Source organism: Crocodylus porosus, unplaced genomic scaffold (assembly GCF_001723895.1).
Source record: "Crocodylus porosus isolate Cpor-Errol unplaced genomic scaffold, CroPor_comp1, whole genome shotgun sequence".
NCBI lineage: Eukaryota > Metazoa > Chordata > Crocodylia > Crocodylidae > Crocodylus > Crocodylus porosus.
In genome coordinates, this window is record NW_017728949.1 from 25,072,990 (window position 1) to 25,094,097 (window position 21,108).

The 21,108-nt window shown below is 41.8% G+C and overlaps 1 protein-coding gene across 1 annotated transcript in view; it reads right to left on the reverse strand.

Moving 5' to 3' along the window:
- Window positions 1-21,108, reverse strand: part of SLC39A10 (solute carrier family 39 member 10) — a 79,196-nt gene that overhangs the window by 37,489 nt on the left and 20,599 nt on the right. Inside the window, exons 2-3 of the mRNA XM_019553883.1 lie at window positions 2,187-3,263; window positions 1,076-1,283 (exon numbers count right to left, since the gene is read on the reverse strand). Of these exons, the coding sequence (XP_019409428.1) occupies window positions 1,076-1,283; window positions 2,187-3,254 (1,276 nt within the window). The 5' untranslated portion in view covers window positions 3,255-3,263. The remainder of the gene's footprint in view (window positions 1-1,075; window positions 1,284-2,186; window positions 3,264-21,108) is intronic.

Below are 21,108 nucleotides of genomic sequence, written 5' to 3' on the forward strand. Positions count from 1 at the left end.
GGGTCATTTGACTCCAGTATTCTTTCCTGCCATGGCAGGGGGTCGGACTAGATGATCTGCTCAGGTTCCTTCTGACCTTAGAAACTATGAAACTATAAGAATACTTTCAAGTCATAAAAAATGTGCCCCCAACAGAACATTTCTGCAACTGTCCCACAAATATAAAAGGGTTTACATTTATTTTGTCTGGACTTGGGGAAAGATCATATTAATGTACCTGAATAATAGGGGTAGTTCCTAGAAAACCGCTTAAGACTAAAAAGGCTGCTCCAATAGAAAAGACTCTGGAAGTGGAGCACAGCTGAGTAAAGCCCATATCACAACTGGCACACTTGGTCAGAAATACTATGGAAAAAAAAGTCTTAATTCTCAGCAGTTCAAAAGATCCAAATTTCATGCTTAGCCATTTAAAAGTTCAAGGATTTTAATGATTATGAGACTAGGCCAGATCCTACCAACAATTAGGCAGGAAAGTGGTTTAGGCACCAAAATACAATCCTATTCCACACTGCTCTATGTCCCTGAAAAACCATTAACAAGCCTTTTTTTTTTTTTTTTTAATACATCATCTTTATAGCTGAAGACTAAGTCACAAAAAAACAGGTAGAAAGGAGAAAGACTAACCTCCCATGCTGAGCATTAACAGAGAGGAACAGGATTCCACTAAGGCACCTATTAGGTAGAATAGGTTCTAGCCTTAAATTATTAATGCCAGAAGTCAGAGGAACCAGGGAGAAAACACCCATGTGTGGGTTCAGCTGGGAGCCTTAGAGATGATCTAACCTGAAATGACTAGTACACAGTGCTCACAACTACATGAGAGCACAGTTGTGATCCATCCACACTCCTCATCTGTTGCATTTAAGCTGGGAATTACCTCAATTTTGGTCTAGTATTAATTTTGTTTCAATTTTAATTTTGTTTTAGTAAAAGAGTGAAATGTGTCAACCATTCTTTCACTGTATACCAAGTCATGTGAATAAACATTCAACGGAAACGTAAAATAATATGAAAATGTAGTTCTTAAGGAGTTACCATCTAGAATTCAGTAATTTTAGACACAAATACTACTTACCCGAGGCACCTATTTTATCATTATTCTGAGCTGTTGCACTTTTATCTTTATTCAAGTCTTCAACCAGAAGCTCATCATAATGCTCAATACAAAGCCTTCTGTCAATTTGATACAGCAGCGCAGGACACAGGTATATAAACGTTTCAGGAGATATTGGAGAGCTGGTTCCAAGACCATAGTACCGCAGCAGCTGAGTGACATTTAAACACTGCAAGTATATAACACAACAAAGTAAGCATTAACTAGTAACTTCAGTCAAAAGCATACAGTTGTGGAAAATTAAATGTCTGAATTAAGCATTCAGAACTTTCTGACCAACAACATTACGTCATGAGCAGGGGGGAAAATAATGTATGCTAAGCCAGGTGGTAGGGAGGATAAACAGTAAAAGTTGCTGTATTATGTATCATCCCCCCCGCCCCGCACTGAATAAACAGAACTTGATTACATCACTGAAAATGGATTTCAGATTTTTCAAGTTTTACTTGGGAAGGTCAATAAAAAGCAAAAATACAAAGACAACTTCTGGTGCACGGAAGAAACAACATAGTTATACACTTCCACATCTCATCTAGCAGGCAATTCCATTTTAAATTTAATTCTAAAACTGACTCAATGTACAGCCCATATATACGTAATTGTTCTGCATCTACTTCCCCTACATCGTCAGAATTTAGGACCACGAGTTCTGTAATGTGAGGCATATAGGAGAGATATGGATGTTATTACTATGAAGGGTTCTGTGAACTTTTCAAAATCATTAAAAGCTTTAAGAGATGCAGAAAGAAGTCAAACATTGTAAAAAAGGTCTATATGAATTTCAGGGAGGAGGAAAAAGCAATACTTAAAATGTAAATAGCTTAGCATCATGACTTTGAATCAAACACCCCCTGCATCCAAAAGTAAATAACCAGTTACTGAAAAAAACACAGGGTAAGTAGCCAAATCAACAAGCAGACAAAGCACCATCAGCAAACATTTTAGTGCTTTTCAAAGTTACCTTAACTGCCTTATTCTCACATGTGTTTATTGGCAATAGCTTTATCTGTTATTATGCTTCCTTCTATCGGCATATTTTCACAATAATAATGAAGCTGTGGTTTGCACTCACCTCTTCGTGTTCATGGTCATCATCACCATGATCTTTGTGACTATGTGCTGAAAATATAGCATGTTTTTTTACATTAATCTGTTTATGAGGTGCTTCACGCTTGCTGGTATGATGGTAACCATCCTCACTATCAGGACTGGGATCTTGATGTCCATGACCAGTAGCACGATCATTATCGTGTTCATGAACGTGTACATGTGAGTGAGATCCATCATGTACATGATCGTGTTTATGAACATGATTATGCTCATATTGATCATCTGGCTCATGGTCTGGAACAAAGTCCTGTGCAGTATCTCCCAAAGTCTCCCCAATTTTCTTCCCTTTTCGTCTCCTCTTGTGTTTCCGTTGTTTTCTGTCAGGTTGTTCTTGAGTTGTATTTGTCTCTGTTGAAGGCTCATGGTTCTGCTCTCCATGTTCATTGTGACTGACTGACTCATTGTGAAAATGACGTGTACCATTATGTTCAAGTTGATAATGCAGATGGTGGTGACGATGGTGGTGGTGAATGTGGTCATGAACATGTTTACTATCAAGTTTTACAGATGTCCGTGTTGTTTCCTTCTCAGAGTCGCATTTATGGTTTCTCTTTGTGGAAATGCCAGTTTGGTTTTCTGCACCTGAGTGGCTATGGGAATGAGCATGGTTATGAGAATGAGAATGCTTCCCTTCTTGTACCTCTAAAATATCCAAATGGGAAACATGATCATGGCCAATATCCTCATGATTAATCTCCACTACTTTTACCTCTCCAAGGCCAAGACTTATCAGCAGTTTTTCCAGACCAAAAAATGACAATCTTCCATTTTCACCATAATGATCAAAAAGCTTTTCAATGTAGTATTTTTGTTCATTTTCAGCTTCCAGCACTGAAAATTTACTTGGTGCAGATTCTGTTCCTCCATTCTGAAGATATGATGCTTCCGAGATCTGATAGTCATTATGGCTGTGTACCTGGCTCTCTTTAGGACCATGGTCATGTCCCTCTTCGCGGCAATGACTGCACTGATGAAAGATGAATGTCAGCAAACAAATGAGGCAAAATTTTGTGTGCATGTGTACCTTCATCTCTGTTTCCTAGAAGAAACAAAAAAGGGAAATGCTCAAATGTAAAAACTCTCTCAACATTTCCAATGTACCCATCTCCCACTTGTTCTGTCGCTTAAGCAAAAGAAATAAAACAGAATTCATGATGGAGTTCTGCTTCACATGCATTTATTGCCCAGCAAGTAGCTGAGTCCCTCTCTCAAGCATAGCTCAACATCCCACAGAATATTACCAAAGATGAAAACTGCAAAAAATGTAATCTTTCACATGAAACCAGGAATACAGAGAGCATAGAATTTCTCTGATCATATGGCCTGCAGATCACTTCTAGAGTTACTGGTTTACAACAGTAGCAGTACCGGTACTGGTTTACAATAGTACAAATCCTGATTTTCTTACCTACTAAAGGTAAAAATATTAACTTATCCATGTCCTTCTTGAAGTGCAGTGCTCAGAACCGGATACAGTACTCCAGCTGAGACCTCACCAGTGCCTAACAGAGAGGAAGGGGGACTACTGGCCTAATAGACAGCTTATCTAATAGCTTACTGAATCAGCTTTAGCCAAAAGAGTCAAAAAGCCCCACTGAAATGCCCAATGTATACAGATGCTGCAGAGCTGGGTTGAACTAACACGCGGCTTCATCTGGTAAAGTGTATTTGGTTTGGGGATTTTTTTGATGTCTACAAGCAGCCTATGTTACTATCTAGTTACTGGTTTTTATTTTTCACTCTTCCATGCTATAATCATGTCCCGTAAACTCCAGTTAAATGCATTCTCTGGTATTTATGGCAAGGCTTCTCATTTACCAAAATATTTCCCAACATATAAGTTCTGAAGTAACAGCTGCACTTAACTCTGCTTCACTATCTCTTGTGGGCATAAAAATGGCATCTACCAGAAACAAAATACAAACTTGTATGTAACCAGTGATGATTTTAATTGACAACTCCCACAGAACCCATGAACTAGCCAAATGGTCCTGACAAACCATGACATTTTGAGACTTAACACTGTGCTACTTAAATCAACATGCCCCTTCAAGATGGAGTTGACGTTTTATATGTAATGCTTTGAACCTTTCTTAACAGTGACGGATTTGGTCATAGGGGAAGATATGAGTAATACAATTTCTCTTCTGTTCACCTTCTTTGATCTAAGAAAGGAAAAGAGCAGTGGGAAGTTCCTGGCTGACAGAAGACTGATAATGAAGGAATCAAGTGCAAGCCCATCACCTGTCTTTAACAACTGTATTCAGCTGTCTTAACCAAGTGTCTGTTAAATTGTAGTAATCTTTTTAAGACCAATGATGTTGTTTCTGCCCTTAACTAGCTGAGTACCTACTTTCAGAATAGGGATGAATTTGGCCCATTCTGACCCCCATCACAGATGACTTTCATCTAGCCACTCTTCCAATTCAAATCTTCCTATAGTGTCATATATTTATATTCTGTATTTATTTGAGTATGAGATGACCCTGATTATAACATTACCCCAATAATTATAGTCTATATATGGAAAAATTATAAAGTTAATAAATTTGCCAGGTACAGAATCTAATTATTGAAGGTTTGCCTTTGAACTGTTCCCCTCCCAATGCCATAGCAAAGCAAATAAATTTGGAGCTCAGGTCCCTTGCTCTCCCAGAAATTCTTATCCTTGCAACCCCTTCCACCCTTCCTTGCTGTCAGACCCTGCTTTCCTTGAGCACATGGAAGTTAGAAGCAAATTTGAAAACCCTGACCTAAAAATAAACATATCTGTAATAATTTGCATATAGGGAAATTACTATAGGTACTCACAGACATCCAGAATTGATGAAGCTTACCTCTTTTGAAACTACTACAAGTTTTAGCACAAATACTTCATAAACACACATTTAAGCAACACTTCTGTACCTATTCGTGTGTGTGTGTGTGTGTGTATAGATATATATTTTTAAAGAAATTCTTTGTTTCAAGCCAAACCGAGTTCAAATTCATGAATCAGTCCAGAACCACATGTGGCCCTGCAACAGACAAACATCCTCCACTACCACCAGGGGCTTTAGACATTTCCAATGTCTTTTGGCGCACATCCTACATGCAGGCCCAAGCCTGGAGGCTTTGGGTTCAGATGCCCCCAAGTTTTGCCTGCCCTCAGCCATATGGCTGCAGGAGCAAGCTAGGGAGGAGCCTCTCATTTCCATAAAATGGGCTTTAACCCCCAACACTTTGGCAGGTACTAAATAAGGCCAGAAGAACAGTTATCCCAGACAGGGCTTAAGGAAAACTGCCTTCTTGGACCCAGATATATGGTGTTTCCCCTGCCAGGTGAGTATACTTGATCTGAGTTTTTAACAAAAAATACATATTAGTCCAAAGCCAAAGGCTCATGATTTATCATGTAGGTTCATTGGGCTGGGTCCCAGCAAAAACAACAGCATTTCCAATCCTGGTGACACCACAGCTCAGCATGTGTGTGCGCTCCAGATACTCCCCACAAAGGATCCATGTGCTAATTAGCCCCCACTCATGATTGGAACCAGGTGTTCCTGTCAAGTCCTGCGATCCTCCAAAATGTATTTGAAGACAAGGCACAGGGTTATCTAGTCTAGTTCCATCTCACAGAGGGCAGGGACATACTAATTAGATGCAACAGGCTGACAGAGGGGGCTACAGAAGGATTCTGGATAAGCTGTTTGGGGCCCCATTTGATGATATTTGCCAGACATTAAAGGCTGGTGAAAAAAACAGGATTCACTGGAAATGAGACAGAAAGGTGCAGCTCAGCTATGGGACTGAAGAGGAAGTTAAAATATATTCACTGCTGTGGTTCGCCATGAGTTAAAAAAGTCAATGCTGAGGTGGACTGCTTGCAATAGGTGCTACCATGCTATTCTGACAGCAGCATGGTTACTGTAACCGAACGGGAATAAGGGAAGGGCTGGAAGACTGTGGTTTGCACAGAAGGAATGAAGATTCTGAGAGTACAGATGGACATGACAAGGAAAGACAACGAGACCCAGGAAAAGATAAGATCACCAAGATATGGCAGATAGCATTCTGATTCCAGAGGGCTGTTGTCTAAACAAGGTAAAGTTGAACTGACAAAGACAATTTTATTACCAGTGATCCTCTATGCAGGAATTGTGCTTCCTTGATGAAGCACAATGTGACAAGCATGAAGGATGCAAAGAAAATTGTGTGCCTTTTCCCGGGACAGCAAAAGGGAGTGGGTGGTGAGGCATGAGATATACAGGGGAAAAGGAACAGGAAGATGGAGAATGCTGAACTTAGAGGCGTTTATTTATACAAAATTCATTAGCAGAATGTGGATGGATGAAAGGGAAAATGGAGAGCTTTTGCAGGTACTTTGCCAGAAGTCTTGAGGACATGGGAAGAAGAGGAGGGATGAAAAATGCCTTGGGGTTAGACTCTCCCCCCACCCAGCCCACTATGCAAGAGCTAAGTTCATAGTACAATATGCACTGTTAGAAGGCAGTCTGAAAAAATGGGAAAATAAAAGCAGCCTTGAAATGAACAGGGACAGAGGCAGAATAATGGAAGGGGGGAACCTGACTGAGTCAGTCAGCCAGTGTGGCAAAGGATGCGGGAAGCACAGGTGAAGAGGTAACATGTAGAAATCATATGGATGGTGGCATAAAAGGTATTACCAGTAAGGGAGAGGTTATGCAGATGGGGATTACACAGATCAGAAAAATGCCCAAGTGAAAACTGTGAGAACATAGAGTTGCCTTACCACATGTTTTGGGAACACGAGTATATAGAAAATCATAGAAAGTTAGGGATGGAAGGGACCTCAGGAGGTCATCTAGTCCAACCTCCTGCTCAAAGCAGGACCATCCCCAAATAGTTCATCCCAGCCAAAGTTTTGTCTAGCTGGGTCTTGGAAGATCTCCAAGGATGGAGATTCTACAACCTCTCTGGGTAACCCGTTCCAGGGTTTTATTACCCTCCTAGTGAGACAATTCTTCCTAATGTCTTACCTAAACTTCCCTTGCTGCAACTTGAGACCATTGCTCCTTATTCTGTCATCTGCCACCACTGAGAACAGTCTAGCTCCATCCTTTTTCAAACTCCACTTCAAGTAGTTGAAGGCTGCTATTAAATCTCCCCTCAATATTCTCTTCTTTAGACAAAATAAGCTCAGTTCCCTCAGTCTTTCCTCTTAAGTCATGTTCCTCAGCCCCCTCACCATTTTTGTTGCTTCTCTGGTCTCCTCAATTTGTCCACATGCTTTCTGTAGTGGGGAACCCAAAACTAAACCCAATACTCCACACGTGTCTTCACCAGTGCTGAACAGAGGAGAATAATTACTTGTCTTGGACTACTGGCAGCATACCTACCAATGCAGCCCATTATGCCGTTAGCTTTCTTGGCAACTAGGGCACACTGTTGGCTCATATTCAGCTTATTGTTCACTGTAACCCCCAGGTCCTTTTCTGCACAGCTGCTGCACAGCCAGTCAGCTCCCAGCACAGGTGACTTGTTTGGGGTGGTACGGGAGGGGGGCACATGCCCCCAGAAGATTGGCCACCACTGCTGACTTCTGTGGGCAGTCACCGCTCGCCATCACCTCCTCTTGCCGCCATGGGCGGTCGCCACTCACCCCCTCCCCCCCCAATGCTGCCAGCACCTGCAGGTGGTCATTGGTTGCCAAAGATGCCACTGACTACAAATTGTGCCCCCCCAGTCTCAGGAGGCACCAGTTGTTCATGGCCCGCAGCCTGTACTGGTGCATGGGATTGTTCCATCCTAAGTGCAGGACTTTGCATTTGTTCTTGTTGAATCTCATGAGATCTCTTTTGGCCCAATCCTCCAATTTGTCTAGGTCACCCTGAATCCTAGCTCTACCCTTAAGCATATCTACTACTCCCCTCAGCTTCGTGTCACCTGCAAACTTGCTGAGGGTGCAAACTATGCCATTTTCCAAGTCGTTGATGAAGACACTGAACAAAACCAGTCCCAGGACCAACCCCTTAATACCAGCTGCCAACTAGACACTGAACCACTGATAACTACTCTCTGAGCCCAATGCTCCAACCAGTTTTCTATCCACCTTACAGTCCATACTTCCTTAGCTTGCCTGCAAGAATGTTGTAGACCATCTCAAAAGCCTTGCTAAAATCAAGGTACACCACATCCACTGGTCTCTCCACATCCATAGAGCCAGTCACCTCATCAGGCTGGTCAGGCATGACTTGTCTCTGGTGAATCCATGCTGACTGGAAGGTGAGGAAGAAGGTGGGGAGGCTTGCAAAGAGAACCCAATGGAGTAATGTATTGACATGAGATGGTAATGTATGGAATGAACCAAAGAGCAAATGGGCTGGCAAATGAGACTCTTGATAATGTGCATGAGAATGGCCACATAGAAGATGAAGAACCTGTTGGAGTGTAAAGGGCTATTTTTCACACCACAAGAATGTGTGCAGGTAATCATGCATGAACTGTGAACATATATTGAAAGAGATGAAGAGGAGCTGGGAGCAAGGAGTGAGATGAACAAGTGGAGCTTAAAAGACTGGGGAATGCTGTTCTGGGAAAATTCTGAGCACAGGGAGTGGGAGCAGGGGGAATAACAGGATGGGTTGGGAGGAAACTAATGATAGCATGACAGGTAATGCCATCTGAAGAGTTGTGGTTGGTAAGGGAAGCCTGTTGTGTGGTTATATGAGAACTGATACAGAAATGTTAATATGATGTGGAATAAAAGGCAATGCTGATCACTTAAAATGGATAATTCAGGGAGGGCGATGCATTTTGTTGAGGCTTTATGTAAAGAAGAGGTTAACGATGCCAGAGGATTAGAAGCACATAGGTGGATGAAACGGTAGGTGTTAAAGGATGTAAATGAGAAGATTCTATGTTAGTTTGGAGAATATTTTACATAAAGTGATGCAACCTGTTTTGTTTTTAATGTAGGGAGGGGAAGATTTTGATTTTAATAGAAAAAATAGGTTCTTAGCAGTAATGTTTGCCTCATATGGGCCATGTGTTTGAGAGTCACACTCAGTGTTGGCTGCAATTTAATCTACTTCACAGTTGGTTTCCATTACTGAACACATGTTGCTTTTGGCAGCAGTCTGATGATAGGTAATGTATTTAATAGTTTCCTAGTATGCCAATGTAAGACAAGGGGCTCCTCCTACAACTTTATGGGAACGGGGGGGGGGGAAGGACTTGCCTTGTATTCAAGTAAATACTATACAAATGTAGTTATTTTAGGTTTTCCATTGGTGCCTATTATCCTAGCCTCTGAGCATGCTCCGTGTTAAAATACTGGCAAAAGAAGGCCTCATTGTTTTGGGGGAGGAGGAAAAAGAGAGCCAGGGTGAAAAAAGAAAAAACCCTCAAAAGTAAAACAATATTTTCCCCCTTTTTTCTTTTCCTATAAACATTCTGGTTGGGGTAGAAAGTGTGATTTGAAGTTTGATCTTAGAAGCTCATTTTACAGCCTTAAATCTAGAGTACTTTACCACATGCTTCTGCTTTAACTTTGCGATCTGCATTGTATCACAGGTTGGAAACAGCTATATTTGGTGGAGTGTGATCAGCTGTGTGCCAATATGTTATGGCACAGCTGATTGCAATCCATCAACATCTATAGTCATCCCTGGTTGCCTCGCCCCAACTTGGAGTATTTCTAGAATCAGGGAAAACTTGAGTCCCCTGCTACACGTTTGCAAGCACCCAGAGGGAAATCCTTTTGCAAGGGAGCCCTCCCTGAAGTGTGCTTGCAAACACAGATTGGGGTACTTTCACTGGGGTCCCTCTTCCACGTTACCAAGTACTTGGGGAAATCCCTTTGTATGAAGCAGGTCTACAAGTGCAGAGGTGTGAACCCAGTGTGAGTACTTCCATGCTTGCAGACCTACTCAGGGAAATCCCTTGCAAAAGGATCCCCCGCAACTTCAAATGTCAAGGGGAGAACCTGAGTTTCCTCCTCCAGGCTTGCAGGTGCACTTGAGGAAATCTCTTTGCAAGGGATTTCCTTGCATGGGTTGGCAAGCAGGCAGGTGGGAAAATCCTTTGCAGAGGGATTTCTCTACATGCTTGCAAACATGGTGGGGTGGACCCAAGTTTCTCCCTTCCTTTGGGGGAATCTTGCAGGCAGGCAGCAGTGGCCCAATGTGCAAATCCAGGGGCACACGCCCCTGATACCCTCTCAGGTGCATGCAGCAGCGGGAGCCCACTCCCTGCTGTAGACAAGCCATTTGTGGCTCCATCCCGTGCTCTGCCCTGCCCCAGCTGTGCAGTGCCTGCCCCTGCCCCAGTGTCAGCCCCACATCCCCCCGCACCACAGGGGCCCTTGATCTGTCCCTGCCCTTCTCCCACAACAAACTTACCAGCCAGATGCTGCTTCCCAAGTTGCCCAGCTGCATATCAGCAATCAGATCGTATTGGTTGATATGGCTCATTAAAAATTGGCCACTGGTATCGGCCCAAAAATTCTCTATCGGTGAACCCCTATTTCTTACTGAGATGTGTTTGGAGGGCTTTGTGGTATCTAGGGGTCTGAAGGGATTTGATGTTGTACACAAGACGTGCTCCTGTTTGCCTTGCTGATACAGGTTAACAGGCAACTGTACTTGCACAAGCTGGTGCCTTTGCAAATTGTTTGCCACCTATTTATTTTCAAAACTGAAATATACAATGTCTATGCCAAAGATGGCATGTTTAAGTGCTTTGTGATACAGAAAGTTATCTTTACAGACAAGAAAAAGAAGCTGTTCTATCTATAAACCAGAACATCCAAAGTACAAAGTAACATAAATTAACTTTTTAAAAAATGTGACCAAAACTAAAAATCTTTGCAAGGAAATCCATGACTAAAGCAGGATCATAATCCTCTTCATTCCCTCATGATCGTTTTCATGTGACTATCACATACTGTACTACTAAATACATTACTTTGAAATGTAAGTCATGCATCCCTAATTGTGATGGTTAGCACTGAATGGTACCTTTTTTCCTGAAAGGATAAACAGTTAAATGACCTGTGGTCCTAACTAGATGTCAATACAAAGTTCAACCCATCACTCAAATCAGTCTGCTTTATTGCTAATGTCTCAGCCCCTGGCAATATTACATCACTTATTTAAAATCATAACAGTTATTTTACTGCTCTCAACAGAAAAACATAAACGTTTACAAAGTAATTATGTTCTTCATAGTACTATGTAGCAGTATCAATGCATGCAAGAAAGAAGCTTACAAAGCACAGCGCATGCCTGTATATACCATTCCAGATTTCAAGTATAGTTACAGCAGCATTTCTCTATAGAGCCCCATTTTTATCAAAATACCAGTTCCCAGCTTCTATAGGTTAGATTATATCCGCATATATTAAATGCCAGACTACTAGTGTATACATTTTAAATGTTTCAGTGGAATGGAGAAGCTTCCTCCTCAGTTACCCCAGTACTGAACAATGTTACTGAAACTGTCCTTTAAGTCCTCCCCAAAGGAACAAGATAGAACAGGCTGGGAGACAGATTAGAGGTATATAAGAAGTCCTGTCAGTCTGGTCCACTCCGAGTTCCTATTCCACCAGCCTTTGCCCCACACTTTTATTCAGACAATGGTTTAATGGGGCCAGCAAATCAGGTCCATACTGCATGGGGAGCTACTGGAAAAGGGTGGGTGGGGGGGAGGAGTGTGCCAAATTAAGAGTAGATGAAGACACCATCTCCCTTCTTATGGGCACTAGGGACTGTGGGTTATGTTACAAGAGACCCTGCGCACACCCTCCAGCCTTGCCATGAAAAGGTTTACTCAGAATTAGAAAAAGAAAAAGAAAAATCCCAGGCAGCCATTACATTTTTCTGTTTGCAAATAGAAAACACAAAAACCTGTCATTCAGATAATGCCAAAGCTCCACAACATGGGAGAGCTTAATTTCCCGGGCCAGAGGTAGTTCTCTTATACCAGTTGGCCTGCTAATTTTAAATTAAACAAATGCACATGCAGTACAAGTGGGTGCATCTTTCCCTTTCCTCAGTACAATGAGCCACCCATGCTAAACTCAGTAATGAATGCTTAAAAAAAAAACCAACCTGAATATACAGGCCTAGCCTTCTGATTATGGGGTCTGGGAGTTTTAGAGGGTGGATCACAGCAGCACCAGAGACTGAACTACTACTTGACCTTATATAGCACTTCAAAACTGTTAATCCTCATGACACATTGCAAGTATCATTATCCACAGATCACAAAATGATAACATGTGAACAGCACATCAGCAAAGGGCAGAAGATCTGTCTTGGATAAGCACAGATCCACAATGCCATCTGCTCACCTATCAGGTTACAACTATTTAATAAAACAGGTCCTTATATGAAAAAATACTCAGTATTTACAGAATATCAGTTTCAGTTTAGAGCTTCCTACACCATGTTCACCTCTGTCCCCTGCAATTTCTCTACCATCCTCTGCTTGAACTGTTTCTTCCATTTAATATTTGAAACACTGTTCTTGTCATACTCAAATTCTGTTAAAAGTTTGGATTTCTACTGCTAATGCTATTTAAACCCACTGTTCCACACAGTGATTGACTAGTTCAATATTTAAGGTTTTAAAAATAAAACCTAAAACCAAAATTGATTTCATTCAAGTTTCAATTAAGTTTGAATTTAAGCTTACCATGCTAGTGCTTGCAATCCAGATATGAGGCCTTTTGGTTAAGATATAAAAAGTAAAACAGATAATCTATTTTTATTGTCTAAATTGAATAAATTATAACCAGGATTTTTCTTTTCCCTCTTCTTCCTCTTCCCCCTGCCCTCCCCCTCAATTTAGCGTTCAAAGATATTTTAAAAATTCAGGCATGGATATTTTGTTGATATATATTTAAATGGGAAAGCAAAGTTAAGTTTCTCTTCTGTTTGTCAAGTCAAAGGTTTTTCTTGTATTCCCTACCTCTAGGGAGTACCACTTGTTATACCTGTCCTATATGCAAGAGTGAAAAGATCCCTGGAAAATAGGCTCATCGCCCCAGTGGCTAGAGACAGACATTTAAAAAGTCTGAGCCTGAATTGATTCAATCTTTAGCTGGCTAAATCAGTTTTGTAACCGGACAGACATCCCAGACATGCAGGCACATGCCTGCAGTGGCTCAGGCTAGGAGCCAAGGGGCACTAGAGCAGCCCTCCCTTCTTTCCACAGCATGAAGCTGAGGGGGGCCGTGGCCAGGCTCCAACAGAAGGTCTGATTAGACCAGCGGGGAATTGATAAGTGTTTATCTCCTAATTCAGAAAACAACAGAGGGACATTACTAGCTATTTGCAGATTCTGCCTGTTGATTCAGCAGAGACCATAGCCATCATATAGTCTGTTAGCTCATACACAGACACCTTCTCAGCAAGGCAGAGAGATTCATAGATGTAGGGTCGGAGGGGACCTGAGCAGATCAAGTCCAACCCCCTGCCCTGGGCAGGAATGAATACTGGGCTCTATGACCCCCACTAAGTTAAGCTCATATGACCCCAGTTAGGTAGTTATCAAGCCTCCTTTTAAGGACCCCTAAGGTAGCAGTGAGCACCACTTCCCTTGGAAGTTGGTTCCAGATCCTGGCCACCTTGACTGTGAAGTAGCGCCTCCTGATGCGTAGCCTGAACCTACTCTCAACTTGTGGCTGTTATTCCTTGTTATTCTGGGAGGTACTCGGGGGAACAGGGTCTCACCCATTCCCCTCTGGTACCCCCTGGTAAGTTTATAGATGGCCACTAGGTCCCCTCTCAGCCTTCTCTTGTGAAGGCTGAACAGGTCCAGGTCCCTTAGCCTCTCCTCGCAGGGCCTGACCTGCTGCCCCAGATCATGCAAGTGGCCCTTGCTGACCGTGTCCTCTCATTGGTGGCCCATATTCATTTTAGAATCGATAATGACTCCAAGATCTCTTTCTGCCACTGTTCTTTCAAGAAGGGATAGGTAGGCTGCTGGTTCTTTCTCCCTAGGAGCAGTACCCTGCACTTGTCAGTATTGAATCCCATCCTATTCTCATCTACCCACCCTTGTAACCTGTCCAGGTACAGTTGTATGCTGTCCCTCCCTTCTAGCATGTCCATCTCGCCCCAAATCTTGGTGTTGTCAGCAAATTTGAACAGGATGCTTTTCACCCCTTCGTCCATGTCGCTGATAAAGAAATTGAACAATACGGGCCCGAGGACTGAACCCTGGGGGACTCCACTGCCCACCTCCCTCCAGGTTGAATATGACCCATCCACCACCACTCTCTGGTTGAGGCTCCCTAGCCAATTTGTAACCCATCTGACCGTGTAGGCATCAATGCCAGTCACCTAGCTTTTTAATGAGAATGGGGTGGGAGCCAGTGTCAAAGGCCTTCCTGAAGTCCAGAAAGACTACATCCACCACGACACCTGTGTCCAATGATTTTGTGACCTGATCATAGAAGGCTAAAGGTTGGTCTGATAGAATCTGCCCTTAATGAACCCATGGTGGTTGCCCTTCAGCATCTTCACCCCTGCTGGTCCCTCCCAGATATGCTCCTGGATATGTTTTTCAAAAAGCTTCCCCAGGACCAAAGTAAGACTAACGGGCCTATAGTTGCCTGGGTCCTCCCTCCTCCTTTTGAAAATGGGGACCACACTGGCCTTCCTGTCTTCTGGCACCTGGCCAGAGCACCACAAGTACTCGTAAAGCTGTGCTGGGGCCCCACGATGACCCCTGCCAATTCCCTCAGCGCCCTAGGGTGGAGAGTGTCTGGACCTGCTGATCTGGACATGTCCAGCCCCTCCAGAAGTTCCCCAACTCGGTCCTCCCCTACCCTAGGCCTGGCAGAGTCACTCCTGAGTCCGTCCTGAAACCCGTTGAGGGAGATGTCCCAGTCCCTGCTCAGAAAAAAATGGAGACAAAGCATTTGTTTAAAAGGTCTGCTTTTTCATCTGGTGCAACTACCAGATTGCCAAGTGTATCCTGCAGGGACCCCATGTTGCCTGGTGCCTTCTTTTTACTTCCTATGTATTTAAAAAAGGACTTTTTGTTGTCCTTGATCCTCGTTGCTAGCTCTAGTTCCATCTCCACCTTAGCCTTCCTAACAGCCTCCCTACAGGTTATTGCTATTTAGGTATAATCCTCTTTGGTGATAGCCCCTCCTCCACTGGATGCACTCCTCCTTTTTGTCTTTCAAACATTCCTGAATGCCTTTGGCGAGCCAAAGGGGCTTTTGAGCACTCTTGCCCCCTTTGACTCGCATTGGGACTCACCCCTTGGGCTTGGAGGATTGTCTCCTTAAGGACCGAGCACTCATCTTGGACACCTAGTTCCCCTACTCTCCAGGACCGCAATGCCACTCCTACTAATCTCCTCAACACGTTGAAGTTAGCCCTCCTGAAGTCAAGGGCTACTGCCTTGCTGCAGGCCTTTGACACCCTGCGCTGGATGGTGAATTCCAGTAGACAATGATCACTAATCGCCCAGGTGGCGGAGGACCTGGAGTCCCCTCACCAGGTCATCGCCTGTGGCCAGGACCAGATCCAGCAGGGCATTCTCCCTGGTGGGACTGTGCACCTCCTGGGTTAGGTGGAGGTTTTGTATCCCAGCAAGGAACCTACACTAGCAGTCAGACCTGGCTGGGTAGCAGTCAGCAAATGTCTGAGTAGTTAAAATCACCCATGACAACCACATCCCTTGACTTAACTGCCTCTGCAAGCTGACCCAAGAATTCCCGGTCCAGCTCTTCCCCCTGGTTGGGTGGTCTGTAGTAAACACTCACCGTTAAGTCCCTTTCCCCGTGACCCCCTTGTATTCTGACCTAGAGCACTTCAGCCTGCCCCTCCTCTGTCCCCATCCTGTTAGTTGAGGACATGTATTGTTCTTTGATGTAGAGCATCACACCCCCGCCTTTTCTCCCCATTCTGTCTCGCCTGTATAGTCTATAGCCGCTGATGTTTACCACTCAATCACAGCTTGAATCCCACCAGGTTTCAGTGAGAGGAGGGGGAAATTCTTGCTTAGTAGGGAGCGGTGAAAGGGAAGGGAGGGAGCTGTAGCCAGGGAGCAGGAGCCAGCCCTGCTGAGGAGCAGACGGCCCCGACCAGCCCTGAGAGCATGGTGGGGTAGTCTGGCTTATTTTAAACCAGCAATGGGTCTGGTACAAATATTGCATAAACCGGTTTGAGCCAAATCAGTTAAGTCTGATACTACATTCAACCAGGTTTATTTCAAACTGGTTTCAGCCATTCTCAAACTGGTTTATGTGCACTGAACATCTGTTCTGTTATAGGTTTAAACCAATTTCTGATCACTTAAACCGGTTTGTGTGTAATGTCTGTCCCTAGACAGTGTGAATAAAGTGACAACCTTAAAGCTACAGACAATATGAAAAAATTAATGCCAAACAAAACTATTAAACAAATATTTCAACTAAAATTTCTTTATGCTTCTGGAGTTTTCAGAAGTATAATCCAGAAAAGGATGTCAGATATACTTGTTGAGCAAGTTGTTCTCTCTACTCATCTACTGACCCTATTAAATAAAATGACATTTATTCCTTTTCAGAATTAGACAGAATAAGGAACCTGTGTGAAAGCCTTTTACAAAACATGAGATAGGACATTATTTGTAAGCAAACTGTTGAACATCCAGATATGTTTCTCCTAAGTCCAGGCTCACTTACTGCAGCATAAAAATCCCTTGGAGGCAATTTACTAGTACCAGCTCCCTTCTGAAAAGGGTGAAACATTTCATACTCACTGCAAAATTATAAAATAGGATTCAGGCAGGCTGAATAACGTAGCATGATAAAATTAGGTTTCCAGGGAGTACGGCATCATAACAAGTGACAGTTTATCAGGTGTCCACCTTAAAATTGGATTTGGAACAAGAATGATACCTTAACATGACTTATGGGTATAAATTCTAACCCATCCAGGATTATTCCTAAAATCAAACCCTAAACTTTACAATAAGTTAATGTAATTTGTCATGAAAAATCATTTAGATTAGGGAAAGGATATCAATAATGGAGGAACAAAAGGGACCCAACTATAGAATAAGCAAACAGAAAATAGGCAAATGGGAAAAGGTTTTGATTAAACACACAAAATGGAATTAAAATATCTGTTAAGAGATAGATTATATGTTCATTTTCAATTTCACCAAATTAACAAAGATTTAGAAGCACTCCTCATACAACATGAGAGAAAGCTGAAAAGTTTTCACTTGTGGTCAAAGATCCCAAGTGCTTTTAATACACAGAGCAAACCAAGTGAAGATAGAACATTTTCCAGTTATTCGTTGTGATTACAAAAATGGTAGACAGTAAGTTTCAGAAACTTTTGAAGTTGATCATGACCCTGAAGAGGAAAATACATTGGCACAATGCCTTCTCCATATATCAGACAGTTAAAAATGATAAATCCCTCCAGATTATAAAAGGAAGGATGACTCAGTAGAGAGTAGGCAGTTGCTTTCACCTCAACAGTTCAAATACAGTATTTGTTGCATGCCCATTGAATGTGTACTGTCTCATTTAACTCATGGGCATTAAAGAGACAGTACACTTCCAGGCTTTCAGCTCCACAGGACAGATATTTGACACTTTAGGAGAGATGAAGACCATATTTTAAACAATTTTAAGGATTAGAAATAAGGCAATTAAGCATTTTAATTAAAATTTCAAAACTTATTATTTAGAAGTTATTTATGTAAAGACTGCTAGATTATATCTTACTATTGCAATTCCGTAAGATATTTAGAGCACAATACACTGTCTCAGAACATTCAAATTAAAACTTGAAAACAAAAATTAACCTTATTCCCAACATCCTAAATGCCAAGTTTAAAATAAAATTGAGAACATTAACGTCTATCAAACTGTGCTTAGATTTTTTTTCTTCTATGTTATATAGAGAAATGTATATAGCACTACTGAAAGGCAGAGTAGGAAGTTCATTTAAAATTAATGAAGTTACAGTTTTATTTTAGTTTATCAAGTCTTTGTTGACACTATCTTTAGCTATTCAATTAGAAAAATATATCCTCTACACAGCTAAAAGAAGAAATTGGCTATAATACAGTCTCCCACTTGACTCTAGTTCTCACTCATCTCCTGTACTTTTTGCCCTCTTCAATTTCAATGAAACTGGTTTAGGGATTTTAAATCATACTTATTTACATGAAGATCTACAATTCAGTAGGAGGGGAACTTTTAAAGAATGGGCCACTAACTGATAGTTCCAAATTGCAGTTGCTAAATTAATACCAGATAAGACTTGGGAGCATACAGAAAGTGTTTATGCATAACTAAACATGGTATGAACATTTGAAAAACAAATTATGAAATGCAAAACAACCTAGCTTGATCTTAAATAAACCCAACATAGTAATCTGCTAATCCAGATTAATAAACACATCTGTTAATGTTATTTTAATTGAAAGAAAACTCAAAACAGCTCTTTAAACAGGCAATAACTTGTAATTTAATTTAATAGTACCTCAATTACTCAAAATAATGTAAGAATCATTACAAATCTGGTTTTGATAAAGTTCCCCCTTTTACAGGACTGTGCAAATTGAGTAGTAGTATCTCAGTCTTCCATACATAAACTATACACATAACCAGCCACATGTCCCTTAGTGAATTTCATAAGTTATGAACAATTTATCATGGTGTTAAGATGACTGACCATCAGTTTCTCCTAGAGCTAAGAAAGCCCTTAGGCACCTTTATGAGTTATTTAATAGTTAGTAAAATATGACACAGTCGTAAGGCAGGTTATGAATCTCTTGAAATAGCATGTTAGGGTTATTGTAAAAATGGTAACTATTAAACAGACAAAATACTGAGGCTTTGGCACCAGTAAACCAAAAATATTTCCCTGAGATCCTGATCTTCTGAACCAGCTAGATAGACCACACAATTACAGTAAAGGTGAACTGCAATCCTAGGGTACTTGATGGAGCTACATAATGCAGATGACACCTGGTCAATATGTGGTACTTTTTTTCTTTTTTTTAAAACACAACACTAGTCACCAGAGAATTTCCCTACCTCTAAATTTCCACCCCCGCACACAACTCATCCCCCAACTTGCACAAGCCTCAGCAATACATTACGTGCATCCATTACTACACATTTTTTCATGGCAAAACTCGGTCTTATCATGTGCTATAGGACTGCAACCTAAAATTGCTATTTGAATACCTTATTTTGCCATCTTTTGAGCTTGAACTAGAAAAGTAGGTGGTCTGTTAAAAAACATGCAGACCAAAATAGCAGAAGCAAGCAAAGAACTTTTACTTGCCTGCTTGGGACAATAATTGGGGGGGCAATTAGTATTCAGAAGGAAGAAAAAATATGCAGACAACATTTGAAAGGGTACATCTCAAGTTCACAATGCTGAAATATTTCAAAATGCTGTACTATAGGTGCCAATATTCTACTGTCTAATAATGTTTTAACAATAGTGCATGCCTGTTATTTAAAAATGTGAACTATAGCAACATCTGTGCTTTCATTAATACTTTTTTCCAGTGAAACAAACCATTATGGCTTTAAAACAGTTTCTTTAGAAACTCATTCTGAAGTGACTGGTTATCAACAAACAGTATCAATATAACAGATACAGGTTTTTGCTATTCCAGGATAGCAAAGCCAGTGCTTTTGCTGTGTTAAATATAGGCTGTTAATAGTAAAGGAATTTTCATTCTCAATTGTAACTTGAATTGCTGCATAGGCTTATTCTTCCTCTGGAAACCAACAGGCTAAAATCCAGCACTGTGTTGGGTGTGTTTAGTTTTCACATTTTGGCAATTTAAGAATAAGAAACACTATCAAGACCTTCAAATATTTATCACTAGTCTTGCATATTTTAAGTGTTAACCAAATCTGGGTCTAGTTCTACAAGTCAAATTGAAGTTGTGAACCAGCAAAACATTTAAGCATATACTTAACTTTAAAACTAGTCCAACCAACTCCATGCAGCCAGCCACTTTATAGAAGCTGGGACTGCTATATATTTTAGTTTTATATCTTATGCTTAGATGCTGAACTGGATCGGGAAATGTACAATTATACTGTACAGTGTTTGTAATTTAAAATTTCACAAGTTATTTATACAGCCTCCACTACCATACCACTATACCAAAGCTATATATCTGAATAGAAGGCTCTTCTAATGAATTAGCTATCTGATACCATTACCACCACACATTTTGGGATGCATTTTTATCCTTTAGCTCTTCTTCATCAACATACATTAAAAAGGTATGCATCTTTGTAGCACCACCACCACAAGGGAAATACTATCCTCCAGTTTTACAAGTAAGATTTCTCTCTGCCTCAAATTCAGTACAACTTGCTTACAATCACATAGGAAAGAGCAGATAATTAAAATTCATGTTTTTCACATGACAGGCTAGCATCCTAACTATTGGACCATTCTGGCTCTCCAGAATCAATACTATTAATGAAAAAGCTTCATACTGGTGCTGGGAATGGATCAGCGGGGAAATCTGGGGTGGATGCAGCATCCTCCCAGCACTGCTGGTGCCCACTGTGAACCCAGTTCCCATTGAGAAGAGCTCTGTGCAGCTCCAGCTGCAGCCTGCCCTGTATAGCTCTGGGGGCCACATCCCCCCTTACCCTCCTGGGGTACAGGCAGCAGCAGGAGCCACCTCCCCCCACCCCACCTGGAGAGCGCCTGCCCCTGCCGCCTTTCTCACTGCAGGGGGATGGAGGGGGGAAGGAAGGGGGAGGCATTGATCTGCCCCCCCTCACGCCCCTTCCACCACACTGGACTTACCAGCTGGAGGCAGCTCTCCATGCTGCCAACTGTGCTCCCTGCTACCCAAGTGCTGTGCTGTGGCTGCACGCAGCATGGGGATTTATCAACCAAATTATCGTCCCCATT